General features: G+C 39.2%; 1 protein-coding gene across 1 annotated transcript in view; it reads right to left on the bottom strand.

The window, feature by feature from the left end:
• Positions 1 to 13,906, bottom strand: part of RAB6B (RAB6B, member RAS oncogene family) — a 47,564-nt gene extending 33,658 nt beyond the window's left edge. Inside the window, exon 1 of the mRNA XM_075861202.1 lies at positions 13,558 to 13,906. Coding sequence (XP_075717317.1) covers positions 13,558 to 13,627 — 70 coding nt within the window. The 5' untranslated portion in view covers positions 13,628 to 13,906. The remainder of the gene's footprint in view (positions 1 to 13,557) is intronic.
• Between the last annotated feature and the right edge of the window lie 1,080 nt (positions 13,907 to 14,986).

The following is a 14,986-nucleotide window of genomic DNA, read 5'->3' as shown; positions in this document are numbered from 1 at the left end:
TAGAGAAAAGAGCAAAAGACACGGCGCCAAGTAGCGGAATCAATAGTTTAAAGGAGCAAAAGGTACATAAATGCTCACCTGTTCAGTGGCAAATTACCGGCATGTAATTTGTATCGATAAGCTGCTGCCAATCCCAGACGCAACTCCCGTGGAGATGCCAACGTAATATGATAGAATAGCAAAAAACGGGATAAACGGCGCTGCTTATGTAAAGTACGGTTCATTGGAAGGGATGCTACGCGTTTCGGCGCCGGTCCGGCGCCGAAACGCGTAGCATCCCTTCCAATAAACCGTACTTTACATAAGCAGCGCCGTTTATCCCGTTTTTTGCTATTCTATCATACCGATAAGATAACTATTCCCTCTGACACCCACATAAACTTGCAAGCTTGGATTGGCAGAGCAAGCATGTCTCTTTCAATACGGAAAAAGAGATAAGCCACTGCCAGACACCACTGGCAGTGCTTTTTTTTCCCAGGGGAACATAGTATCCAGTATGTTCAAATCCAATGTGCCTGATTCTTCAGCACATGCTCATAACTTTGCAAATAATAACTTTTTAAAACAAATCACACTGTAGTTATAAGCAGTAAAATTCCTATTTGATTAGTTAGGAGATAGGGTATTGATAAACTGGTGACAGATTCCCTTTAATTAAAGACAGTAATTCCAATGGTAAGAATTTATTAGGGGACTTCAATTGATGTGTTTACCAACATGTTAAATCTTTGTGCACAGTATATCACTTGTTAGGGCAGCAGTTTGTGTTTCGGAGTGGCCACCAACATAACGATTTTCTCAATGATATGACCATTTAAGCAGATTGTTCATCTTTTCATCTATGGTATTAAAATGATCAGTAACAATCAATTAAACTCCAATTTATCTAAATATTATGTTTATATGGGGTTCACTCTAACATTTTGTTACATACTCTACATATTGTTACATTTATTCATTTAGTTAATTTATTTTAATGAACATAACAAATAGAGTCCTCTGCACCACTTCAACTTTACTTGTCCGTGCAACTTAGGGGAGGCACCATTATTTCCCCAAAGAATCTAAGGTACCGAAATCCTCTTCAAAGGTATAGTTTCAAAACTTTTCCATTTTGAAGGTAGAAAAAGCTATAACGTAATGCAACGTTTCGGCCATACAAAGCCTTTCTCAAGCCATAAGTAACCCACCACATATCAAGTTTATATAGACATAACAATTAAGAAATTACTCTACCCCCTGTTGACAAATCTAAAATAAAAGATACAATTATATTAAAAAGCATCATAAATTCAAAATCAAGTGTCAACTTGATATTTGATACAGATTATTCGAATTGATGTAAAAAATTAATTTATCAAAATTCATACATCATAGAGCAGACCATACCATAGGGTCGAATCACAAGTCACATACCACCCACCAATAAAAGTATCTCACTGATAGAAACACATACAAACTCATAGAGTCCTGTCAGTGTGGGACCGTGTGCGCAGGACTGGACGCGGTCTAACACCTCTATTGAATATTTATAGTCGCTGTCGCTGTTAATGTGGAGTTTTGTGCACATGCAGCGGAGTCCAATTGTAATTGGTAACAAAGTAATATCTTTATGTATTGAACAAGTTCTACTGTTAAATATATGAACTTGTTATGTGGTAGTGGATTACTTATGGCTTGAGGAAGGCCTTGTATATTTGGAATGCTGCTTGTTATATGCTTTTGTACCATCAAGATTGAAATAAATTTGTGAAATTGTAATTTTAAAGAGGATTTTTAATCAAAATCATAATTTTTAGATCTGCTTCGCAGACCTGTCTAAATGAGATAAATAGAAATAAGTCTACCCCTCTCTTTAACCTGTTAGGCTTGGATGTATTTTCAACTACGAGTATCCAAACCTCCATATTGACTCTACATAGTGCTGATGTTCTTGTATAGTCACTGGTTTATGTCTTTAGGGATATATACTGTAATGTGACGATATCACTGTATTTTATTCAAAATGCAACCTGCTTCTGTTTGATACACAGTGCAGACTGCAGTAATGTCATTGCTTAGTACAAGTGCAAATGCACTAACATTGCCACTATTAGCTCTGTGACCTGCTGGAGATCTGAAATATATAAATTAACTCATAAATTTGTTACAGCCGGATGTGGAGCTGGTATCCAATAGTTTATTGCTATTATGGATTTTTCTATTTTATTATTTTTCGTTACTTGGATCTTGTTATTTTTATATATATTTTTGTGATTTTTATATATTTTTATTATTATTATTTATAATATTTTCGATATTTTATAATTTTATTTATCCAAATAGTGCTACCAAATTTGGATAAATAAAATTATAAAATATCGAAAATATTATAAATAATAATAATAAAAATATATAAAAATCACAAAAATATATATAAAAATAACAAGATCCAAGTAACGAAAAATAATAAAATAGAAAAATCCATAATAGCAATAAACTATTGGATACCAGCTCCACATCCTGCTGTAACAAATTTATGAGTTAATTTATATATTTCAGATCTCCAGCAGGTCACAGAGCTAATAGTGGCAATGTTAGTGCATTTGCACTTGTACTAAGCAATGACATTACTGCAGTCTGCACTGTGTATCAAACAGAAGCAGGTTGCATTTTGAATAAAATACAGTGATATCGTCACATTACAGTATATATCCCTAAAGACATAAACCAGTGACTAATCAAAACCTTACTAGGGAAAACAAACGAGGTATTTCAAACACTCAGTGAATTTAAGTCTGATGTTCTTGTATGTATCATTGGAGACCCATGGTGGGCCCATGTGTGACTGCTACCCCCTATAGCTACACCTTACCATAAACACTGCCTGTATTCTATTACTAGTGCCAGGAAGAGTTGCTGGAGGGAATATGATTTCCCTGTGTCTGCTCACCCCTTAAACCTGGATCACGCCTGCTTGTCTAAGGAGTAAATGCTGAAAATTTGCTTTGAAGATCACATGAAATGCTACTTAGTTGCAGTATTCATTAGGTTAAAATGAAACGTCAATATATTTTCTACAGAGCAACAACCTTAACTGACCGAAAGGGTCTGACAGGCGCTCGTCTCTTTTGTATTGTAACATAGCAACAAAGACAGAAGGGACCTTTCAGCCTTTCTTCTAGTTTTCCCCAGAGACCTTGCAGGAGAACAACCCTCAGAGTAAATATCCTTAATGAAATCTTTCTTTCGGCTCCATAAGAAGTTACATTGTAGGAAAGGCTGAGCACGGTATAGAAGCACTTGATACACTATATGTACTGGGTCGGTCATCTGTATCCATTATAAACTCAAGTGTAAGTGATACAAAATCTATATGTTCCTATAACTATAAGTGTTGGATCCCAAAATTCATTTCTTCAGGTTCACCCGTGGGAGAGTAATTTATCCAGTGAACTAAGGTTTCCACCAACAATTAATCCCAGACTGAACTAAGTCATTAGGATTCTTCTCAAAGACTCTGTGTCCTTCTGTGAACTGCATCCCAGAGTAAGGTGATCACTTTGCAGCCGTTGTATCTTGCACAAAGCACTTTCCATGTCTGGCCTGGATGAGTGACAGCTCCCTTATAACAACACCGGCACTGTCTGCAGGAGCGGCCTAGCTGTCAGGAAACCAACAGCTACCTGACATTATTATTCTGTTTAGAGATGAATATTAGAGGAGGCCATTGTACTGGGAAAACATCATACAAGGACATTTAAAGGGCGCTTCCATTTAAAATCAGAAAATCGCCAGTAAAGGAAGCCCTTGAATTGTCTTTTTCTCTCGAGTTTTTCTAAATTTTATTCAGGTATTTCTTGGTTGAATCTGTTTCTGAGAAATCTCAGCCTAGTTCTGTATTGATAAATCCCATATCTCGGAATATTGCTAGGAAAGCTGGTTGACAAGCCATATTGGAGCTATGATGAGATTTGTAGTTTATTTATTGTTTTATTATAATACCTCTAAGGACTCATTCACACTTCCATATGAAAATATGGATCAAATTCGGATGTGCAATATGAATAGTTTTTTTTTTACAATTTGTTTTGTTTTTGTTTCCATAGTGTTTCTGTTCTATATTTTGTTAAACCTTTAGCGTTTTTTTTTTTGCTGTTATTGCAATGTTGCTTAAATACGGATGTAAAAATTGAACAAATACGAACATGTAAACTATGCTAAAACGGAACGTGCTTTCTAAACTCAAGCTTTTGACTTCTATAGGCTAATAATGGTACTAATACGTATTTTTTGGAACATGCTGCGTATTGAATAAAATGCAATGCAAATAAAAAAAGTGTCTATTACAAGATGTAAATGTGAATAAAACTATTTAAATGTATTGGCATTATTTTCTTCAATGCATAAAAACTGAATTAATATGGATCAGAAATATGGAGGTGTGAATGAGCCCTAACCGTGTGTTTAAAGGTACATCCACACACAGCGTAAACACTGCAGAATTTCCGTCTGTATTTTCTCTACGGACATTCTGCAACGTTTTCACAAGAGAAATTTACATTCTGCAAATTGGGAATCCGCAATGTAAGTCAATTTCCGCACTTCTTTTCTGTGTATTTATTCTGCTGTGTGTGGATTAGATTTGTTGAAATCTCATCCACTTTGCTACTACTGTAATACGCTGCGGATTCTCCGCAATGAAATCCGTTACAAAAAATCCGCAGCTAACCTGCCCTGTGTGCACATACCCTAAGTCATGCTTGTTTATGGGTTAAATAAAAAAAAAATATTTCAATGGAGAGTGCAGGGAAAGGGAACAAATGTAGCAACAGCGAGATGGAAAGAGGGAGAGAGAAGATGGCGGAAGATTCATTTGGAAGCCATTAACCATATGAATTCAGCTGAAGACCTCATTAAGTATTGATTACCGAGGAAGGAAATTGGTGCACTCTGGGATTAAACATGCACAGCTTGATGGCAGTTAAAAAATGTCTACAACATTTCCACTATTCAACCTTTAACATCTAAGAGCGCCTAAGAATTAACAGTGAGCAGTTTATGTTCCTTCTTGCGTAGTATTAAAGGGGTCGTAAGAAATTGATGGCCTATCATCAGGATAGGCCATCAATATCTGATCGGTGGGGTCCGACAACCAGCACACCGGCAGATCAGCTGTTTAGAAGTGGCGCTCGTACGAGCGCTGCTTCTCCTTAATTACTGTCACTGCTCGTATTGTGAATCGCCGACGCACTTGTAGTGGCGGTTCAGAGTATTAAAGCCTCCACCCATTCACTTCAACAAGAGTAGGTGCAGATAAGGAATGAAGGGGAAGCAGTGATCATACAAGGTTTTGGTTGCATAGTAGAGTTAGATATTGATGTAAGATGTTATTGCTATGTCGCTAACAGGGACGAACATTCCATTTTCCACGTGGGAGGAGCTTGTTACATGACAACTGATATCTGTTTAAGGAGTTAATAATTATTGTTTGACAAACAGTTTCCATGAAAAGCTGCCTATGATAATAAATATACAGTAGATTCTGGTCTCATATTTGATTCTGAGGACACATTTTAAAATAATTTAAAAAAAATTACAAAATGAAGACATTCTAATATTAAGCCTGAAGGTACAAATAAAGCAAATTCCTTGCTGCTGCCCTGCAGGCCCTTAAAGCAGAGTGCAGTCATCATTTTGCAAGATCCTATATTCTATGAGTTGACTTTTCAGAGAAGCTGTCACAATAATGTGCTGCCAGTCATTTTGACAGCCTCTTGAAGCAGTCCAGCAAGTAAAATTCATGACAAAAGAAAGAGATCAGCAGCGCATCACAGTCCCAGAGAGCATTCACAGGGAGAATTTAAACAGGAAAAGATTTAAATCGGTGCAGGCAGTGTCGAGTCGCAGCCAAACAACTCCAAAATAGACACAAGAAGGTAGAGAGACCGCAGCACACACGTTATCCAGATATCAAAAAGAGGTGTCTTTATTTCACCATAGTGCTACTTATCAATGATTACCAGCTACTAGTGCCACTTATCAGTGATTATCAGCTACTAATCCCATTTATCAGTGATTACCAGCTACTTGTGCCACTTAACAATAATTACCAGCTACTTGTGCCACTTATCAATGATGACAAGTTACTAGTGCCACTTATCAGTGATTACCAGCTGCTAGTGGTACTAATAAATGATTGCCAGCTACTAGTGCAACCAATCAGTGATTACCAACTAGTAGTGCCGCCTATCAGTGATTACCAGTTATAAGTGCCACTTATCAGTGATTACCAGTTACTAGTTACTAGTGGTACTAATAAGTAATTACTATCTACTAGTGACACTTATCAGTGATTGCCAGCTACTAGTGCAACCAATCAGTGATTACCAGCTAGTAGTACAGCTACTAGTGTCACATGTTAGTGATCACCAGCTACTAGTGCCATTTATCATTAATTAACAGCTACTAGTGCCACGTACTAGTGATTACCAGCTGCTAGTGCCACTTATCAGTGATTAGCAGCTGCTAGTGCCCCTTATCAGTGATTTCCAGCTACTAGTGCCACTTACCAGTAATTACCAGCTACTAGTGCCACTTGTGAGTGATTACCAGCCACTAGTGCCACTTATCAGTGATTACCAGCTACTAGTGCCACTTATCAGTGATTACCAGCTACTAGTGCCACTTACCAGTAATTACCAGCTACTAGTGCCACTTGTGAGTGATTACCAGCCACTAGTGCCACTTATCAGTGATTACCAGCTACTAGTGCCACTTATCAGTGATTACCAGCTACTAGTGCCACTTATCAGTGATTACCAGCTACTAATGACACTTATCAGTTATTACCAGCTACTAGTGCCACTTGTGAGTGATTACAAGCTACTAGTGCTACTTATCAGTGATTACCAGCTACTAATGCCACTTATCAGTGATTACCAGCTAGTAGTACTGCCTATCAGTGACTACCAGTTATAAGTGCCATATATCAGTGATTACCAGCTACTAGTGCTACTTATCAGTGATTACCAGCTACTAATGCCACTTATCAGGGATTACCAGCTATTTGTGTACTTATCAGTGATTACCAGCTACTTGTGCCACTTATCAGTGATTAACAGCTACTTGTGCCACTCATCAGTGATTTCCAATTTCTTGTGCCACTTATCAGTGATTACAAGATACTTCTGCCACTTATCAGTAATTACAAGCTACTAGTGCCATTTATCAGTGATTACCAGCTACTTGTGCCACTTATCAATGATTACCAGTTACTATTGCCACTTATCAGTGATTACCAGCTACTAGTGGTACTAATAAGTGATTACCAGCTACTAGTGCAACCAATCAGTAATTACCAACTAGTAGTGCCACTTATCAGTGATTACCAGCTACTAGTGGTACTAATTAGTGATTACTATCTACTAGTGACACTTATCAGTTATTGCCAGCTACTAGTGCAGCCAATCAGTAATTACCAGCTAGTAGTACTGCCTATCAGTGATTACCAGTTAAAAGTGCCATGTATCAGTGATTACCAGCTACTAGTGTCACTTATCAGTGATTATCAGCTACTAGTGTCACGTATTAGTGATCACCAGCTACTAGTGCCACTTATCAGTGATTAACAGCTACTAGTGGCATGTATTAGTGATTACCAGCTGCTAGTGCTACTTATCAATGATTAGTAGCTGCCAGTGCCACTTATCAGTGATCACCAGCTACTAGTGCCACTTATCAGTGATCACCAGCTACTAGCGCCACTTATCAGTGATTACGAGCTACTAGTGCCACTTATCAGTGATTACCAGCTACTTGTGCCACTTATCAGTAAATACCAGCTACTAGTGGTACTTATGAGTAATTACTAGCTGCTAGTGCTACTTGTCAGTGATTAGCAGCAACTACTGCCACTTTTCAGTGATTACCAGCTACTAGTGCCACTTTTCAGTGATTACCAGCTACTTGTGCCACTTATCAGTAAATACCAGCTACTAGTGGTACTTATAAGTAATTACTAGCTGCTAGCGCTACTTGTCAGTGATTAACAGCTACTAATGCCACTTTTCAGTGATTACCAGCTACTAGTGCCACTTTTCAGTGATTACCAGCTACTTGTGCCACTTATTAGTAAATACCAGCTAGTAGTGGTACTTATAAGTAATTACTAGCTGCTAGTGCTACTTGTCAGTGATTAGCAGCTACTACTGCCACTTTTCAGTGATTACCAGCTATTAGTGCCACTTATCAGTGATTATCCGCTACTAGTACCACTTATCAGTTATTACCAGCTGCTAGTGCCACTTATCAGTGATCACCAGCTACTAGTGCAATTTATCATTTTTTACCAGCTACTTGTGCCACTTATCAGTAAATACTAGCTACTAGTAATACTAATAAGTGATTACTAGTGCTAGTGCTACTTGTCAGTGATTACCAGCTACTAGTGCCACTGTTCAGTGATTACCAGCTACTAGTGATACTAATAAGTGATAACTAGCTGCTAGTGCCACTTATCAGTGGTTACCAGCTACTAGTGCCTGTTACCATTTTGAATGTGTTAAAGAAGTTGTCTGGATTAGAAAAACATGCCTCATTTCTTTCAAAAATAGTGCCACACCTGTCCACAGATTATGTGTGGTATTGCATCTCAGCTCCATTAAAGAGATTAAATTAAAGTTTTTTTTTTTAAATTCAAACAACCTCTTTTGGTCATCAGCTACTAGGGCCACTTATCAGTGATTACAAGCAACTAGTGCTACTTATCAGTGATTATCAGCTAATATTGCCTCTTATCAGTGATTACCAGCTACTAGTGCCACTTACCAGTGATTACCAGCTACTAGTGCCACTTACCAGTGATTACCAGCTACTAGTGCCATTTACCAGTGATTACCAGCTACTAGTGCCACTTACCGGTGATTACCAGCTACTAGTGCCATTTACCAGTGATTACCAGCTACTAGTGCCACTGTTCAGTGATTATCAGCTACTAGAGCCACTGTTCAGTGATTACCAGCTACTAGTGGTACTAATAAGTGATTTCTAGCTACTAGTACCACTTATCAGTGCTTACCAGGTACTAGTGGTACTAATAAGTGATTTCTAGCTACTAGTACCACTTATTAGTGCTTACCAGCTACTAGTGGTACTAATAAGTGATTTCTAGCTACTAGTACCACTTATCAGTGCTTAACAGCTACTAGTGCCTGTTACCATTTTGAATGTCTTAAAGAAGCTGTCCAGATGAGAACAACATGGCTTCTTTCTTTTAAAAACAGTGCCACACCTGTCCACAGATTATGTGTGGTATCGCAGTCCAGCTCCTTTGAAAAGAATGGGGTTGAGCTGCAATATCATAAATAAGCTGTGGACAGAGTGTGGCACTGTTTATGGAAAAAGCAGCCATGTTCTTTTTAAATTCTGAACAACCCGTTTTAGTTACTGGGCAGATTTATTAGTCCAGTCTAGAAGTTTCTTGTATAGAAATGCAGATCAGTAGCAAACTGAGCGTTATGAGATCCCCTCAAATTCAAAGCCAGTGAATTCTGAATTGTTTAGAGATTACAGACAACATTGCAAAGCATCCTGGGATGCAACAATGCAAGACGTGACTCTGAGGTGAAGGACATGTCATTTGCATAGGAGGTGTGAATGATAAACCACTGGACCTTTGTATTTTTTTTATCCATAATATTATCTTTTAATCCTCGCAGGGAAAACATCAGAATTGAGATTTTTTTCTAATCATTAAATTTGTGTGGTGTTTCTGCGATACCTACATACTGATAAGTCTACTAATATCCAGTTCAAAGGGTTGTCTGGTTTGAACCATCCCTTGCTAGATGACAGGTCACCACGGGACGGACTGTAATCAGTTGTGGAAGCCCACCAGGGAAAATGAAATATTACACCACACCTATTGAAATCAATGGGCAAAGCCGGGTCCTCTAGAGGAAGTGACGCTCTTTGACTATGTCCTAAAAAGGCATATGGATAGAGATTGTCTACAGCAAGCAACCCCTTTAAGTAGGCCAGCATATGTGTGCATGATTTTGAAAAATGACATTTGTAGAAGTGACTGAGATGAATGGATACCATGTATGTGTTGTGGAATATAGTGGCCTATATAAGTAGGGATGATGAATATACAGCTGCAGTCATTATATGCTGCACATAGGCTCTGTTAGATGCTATGGTACATTGTTACAACATTACAGTATATAGCATTATGTTCTTCATAAAACACAACAATGAAGGTTACACCAATTTACAGTACACATATTCCCACGTTCACTGCTATTCTCAGTTTTAAAACGAAAATTCTTCAGGCCTCATTTTTCAACAGCTGCTCATAAAGGCCCTTAGTAACAACGACTGTCCTGGGGTCAAAAACCCCCTAACTATTAGTCCAGAGATGTCACCTCTGACCTGAAGCTTTATGGGGAATGTAAAGATGGCAATATTCTTAATGCCAAAAGCCCATGAGACTACTATGTTTTTTCTTTCGACTCAACCTCCTATTGGTGGCGACTACCTAAAGGTACACACTGAATGCTATTAATGTACAACCACAGGAATTTTAAGGCCTCTTCCTCATAAGGAAACGTAAAGGTCTGGTTTTGGAAACCTATTTTCTAATATTCTATTAGGGCACTCTGACTTAATAGAGGGAAGGACTTCATTTAAGACCTCCTTTAATTAGGTACAAAGATGTTCTCTGTCTCTGGAGACTTAGGCCCCATGCACACGACCGTGCCTGTAATCACTGTCCGTGATTACGGACACGTCCGGCCGCGGACAGTCGTCCGCATTTGCGGGCCGTGCTCCCATTATAAAGTATGGGAGCACAGTTCATAAAATGTCCTATATTTTACGGAAGCTTTCTACGGCCCGGACACCTTCCCGTTAATATACGGAAAGTTGTCCGTTGGACATAGAAATGAATGGGTCAGTAATTATGGTCCGTAAATATGAATTAAATATACAGTCGTGTGCATGGGGCCTTAGTATGAATAATGCATTGATTACAATGATCACCATGTAATGCTTCTTTTCTCCTGTGGTGGCGCTGCAGATTAATTAGAACTCGCTGAAGGGATTCCCTGCATATAACCACTGATCACTGGAGGTCGCGGCAGCGGGACGCTCTGTATTCAGCTTAATTTTAGGGGATAAAAGTAAATAAATTGGTCCGCTCACTACTCATGCAAAGTAGAGACGCCCCATCATCGGTCGGTTCTCGGGCACGAGATCTACGTCGGAAATAGGCAATGATCCAAGGAAAGCAGTGAGGGTTCCGGCACACGATAAAATGTAAAATTGCAAGGCTGTTAAGCGTTTTGAACATCTAAGTTCCTACTCATAGGCTATGATTAAGAACTGAGAAGTTCGAAACGCGTAAGCGTTTTCTGCCCGGGATTTTAAACACTTGTTTTACCATTATGTGATACCAATAAACAGCCTTGCAATTTTACATTTTATCGTGTGCCGGACCCCTCACTTCTTTCCTTAATTTTGGGGGACTTTTCTAACAAAAAGGGACTGTCAAATGCAAACAACCTCTTTAAAGGGGAACTACAAGTGATATAATTTTGTGACATATCAGTAGATGACAACAGTAGGGCGTCTATGAGCTCTTACCAGTGACCCCCACTTTCCCTAAATAAAATCATGGCTTTCATGGTGCCCTGTAGTGAATTCCTGAACCTATAGAGCGCTGTTTGGAGATTTGTTTCACATAAAATATTTGATGTGTTTGTTGTGATTCAGCTTCATTGAAATCAATGGCACTTTGTTTCAACTTTAAGAAAATCTCAAAGCAATGCAGAAGGTGTTTGGGTGAGAGGCCCAAGCTATTGAGATGATTTTAGGTGGGAATACCTGACCCCTCTTAAAAATTCAATATAAAGATTCCAAAACAGGGTTGTCATCAACACCAAGCAAGCCTTTGTGGATGCCAGGACCCCCTGATCTTTGGGGGTCCATGCCGATCTGGGTAAACATGGTGTGCACTTGTCAAACCAAGGATGCATTAGACAGGTGTGTTACTGTGACTCTATCACCTAAGGGTCTACGTACACCAGTATCCAGCCCCGTCCCCAGGGTAACATTTTTATGTATTAGAGAAAAATTAATTTGTTTTGCTCCCTATGTAAAGCTCTTAAATAATAATGTAATATGTAATGTGTAAGTCAAATAAATTCATAGACTGATGGAACAGATTTCCATAGAGCCAAAACAATGGTATAATCCACACAAACATGATCTTCCCAACTGCTAATTTGTGCAGTTTGGCTGAATCATTGTAAAGTCTTAAAACATTTTAATGTATTATAGCATGTCTTACAAGGTCTTATAGTCTGAAAATCTTCGGAAAGTTGGAGTTAATAATCACTATTGTAATTTACCGCTAATCATAGACATAGTTTACCAAACAGCAGTCACTGTTGAGTTGAGGCCATTGGTATACGGCCATGTCAGATGGTTAACATGTATTGATCCTTCAATGAATAACCCCTGAAACAGCAGCTTGTTCTCTACTTCATCCTGATAGAATCAGTAAATATGCAGTAATTCACTGCTGCATGTATGGGAAGGTCAAGTGGACTTTGCTCAGCATTTTAATACAGAAAAAACCCCAAAAAAAACCATATATATATATATATATATATATATATATACATATATATATATATATATATATATATATATATATATAATATATATGTTTACATCTCTACCGCCTTTGACTAACACATCCTCCCCTGCTCTACAGATGACAGGGGAGCCGTCTGTGTCTCCTGTACATATCCCAGGAGTCATTAAGGGTGTGTCCAACTGAAAAAAAATGTACATTATACCATAGGAAGCCTGCAACCTGCTGTGTAATAAAATAATACTGTGTATATCAGACGATCCAAAGGATACTTTAACTCTTTCTATTTTTCTCATTTTTGTAAAAACATAAAATCGATTTATTGTGGAGATCTGTCTCATCAGAAGGTTCTAACAGGATCATCAGGCCTGGACTTTATATAAGTAAATATGATGTTAAATAATGGTCTGACTGGTATAACATAACATACGTATATATGGTAGCTAATTCCTACAGAGACATCTCTTCATCCCGATAACCCTTTACGCTGACTAACCAGGGAAGAAATGATGATACATTTGGAAATAAACCAAATAAAAAAATGTATATCTGAATTGAAATTGTAGTCGTATGTTAGTTGCCCTCATAAATAGCTACAAGACGGACTAATCAGTGTGGGGCGACACTTCTGCGTTAATGTGGGAGGGGTTAAAACCTCACCTGTGTGCCCCTCTCTGGTTATAAATGGGTTTGGGGGCTTTGCCTAGATGAAGATGAAATATTTTCAGTGATGATGAAGGGTTGGAAGGTGATGGACCCTAGACCTGCAGAAATCACATCTACCAGTTTATGGTTGTAATTGGAGGATGCAGGAAAAAACGATATATATTATTACCTGTAAATACAGTGTATTAGTCAATAAGCCTATTATGAAAAGAAAAAGCAACGGGTACATTGGATAAAGTGACGGCACTTACCGCTCTGTTCTCCTAGAAATACCAGCTTGAATTTCCTCAGTGGATTTCCAAAATCTCCCCCTACAGACATGATGCTCGGGGAAGGACCAGGAGACAGGACCAGGAAAAAGAGCAACCAAACCCTTTCTGCAGGAGGGTCTTCTCTTCTCTTGGTCCTGTGTGTCTTCTCTGGAGACTGGGATGCTGAATGGAGGCTGGAGAAGAGGACGAGATGTGGGTTAACTGGGTGGTGTCTGCAGTAAGGCAGGAATAGGTTAATATCTTTCCTAGGAGAGGCAGAGCAGGCAATACAGAAGGTGAATAAGGATGCTTTAGGCTGCTCTGCTCAACATCTCTCCCCTCCCCACCCATATACAATACGCCTGCGTATCCCCCCCCCCCCCCCCCTCACACTCATTGCTGCCCAAGCTTTGCTGATGTCAGTGCACAAGCTGATTCAGAGACTGAACGAGCAAGGCAGATAGACAAGCTGAAGGATGTTGCTGTAGAAATACCTGCACTGTTATGCAGTTGGAGCAGACACAATTTCTGTAGTGCAAACCGGCATCATCAAACAGGATTTTTGTATATCAATTTTCACAGGAATAAAAATATGTCTTAATATTATTTCTTCAATATATTCTGGGAACCCCCTGCATTATAGGTTGATGAAGATATTGCATGTCCTGACTATATATTTTCTAGATATCTTATGTGCTGGATAGAGGACAAGATATGGATGGCCATGTTCTTAGAGGCCTCCTTCCTGAACATGCCACCTACATTAAATAGAGGCAGCTTTTTTGAGGGTTGTGCAAAATCTTAGCCCTACTATCTCAAATATAAGGTGGCTTTGGACATGTAATGATAAGAAGCTGCTCAAGTCATGTAATGGTCGTAGCCATAGAAATACATTGAGTTACACACGGGGAGATTTTTCTCTATTGTACTAAGATAAATGAGTCTAGGCATTGGCAAAACTTGTGCACATGGCAGAATATTTTTGGTGAGACTCACTAGGAATATTAGACACATTTATATTCTTTATGCCATCTCATGGCGCACATACATAAACGTTTGCACCTTTAACTTTTTCAGCAATTTGTGGTACACTAGCTCTTCTCTGGGATCAGTGGCGTAACTACCGCCGTAGCAGCAGTAGCGGCTGCTACGGGGCCTGCGGCATGAGGGGGCCCGTGTCGTCCGCCGGCACGGGCCCCCACCATGGCCGGAGGCTCCGCTAGCAGCCGCTATGGCTGCTACAGCGGGACGCCACTGAACACTACGGCAGAGCAGGGAGGTATTTCCCCGCTCTGCCATTTACTGGTTCCCGACCGCTGGCTGTATTTTTACGGCCAGCGGTCAGGGTCCTTAAAACCCGAGCCATAGACTTTCTACGGCTCGGGTTTTAACTTGCTGCCCGCGCGATCGGGCAGCTGAATGTCGGGTC

The sequence above is a fragment of the Rhinoderma darwinii genome, chromosome 4, assembly GCF_050947455.1.
Source record: "Rhinoderma darwinii isolate aRhiDar2 chromosome 4, aRhiDar2.hap1, whole genome shotgun sequence".
Taxonomy (NCBI): Eukaryota; Metazoa; Chordata; class Amphibia; order Anura; family Rhinodermatidae; genus Rhinoderma; species Rhinoderma darwinii.
The sequence above is the reverse complement of the archived record's forward strand: the minus strand, read 5'-3'. Positions and strand labels throughout refer to the sequence as shown.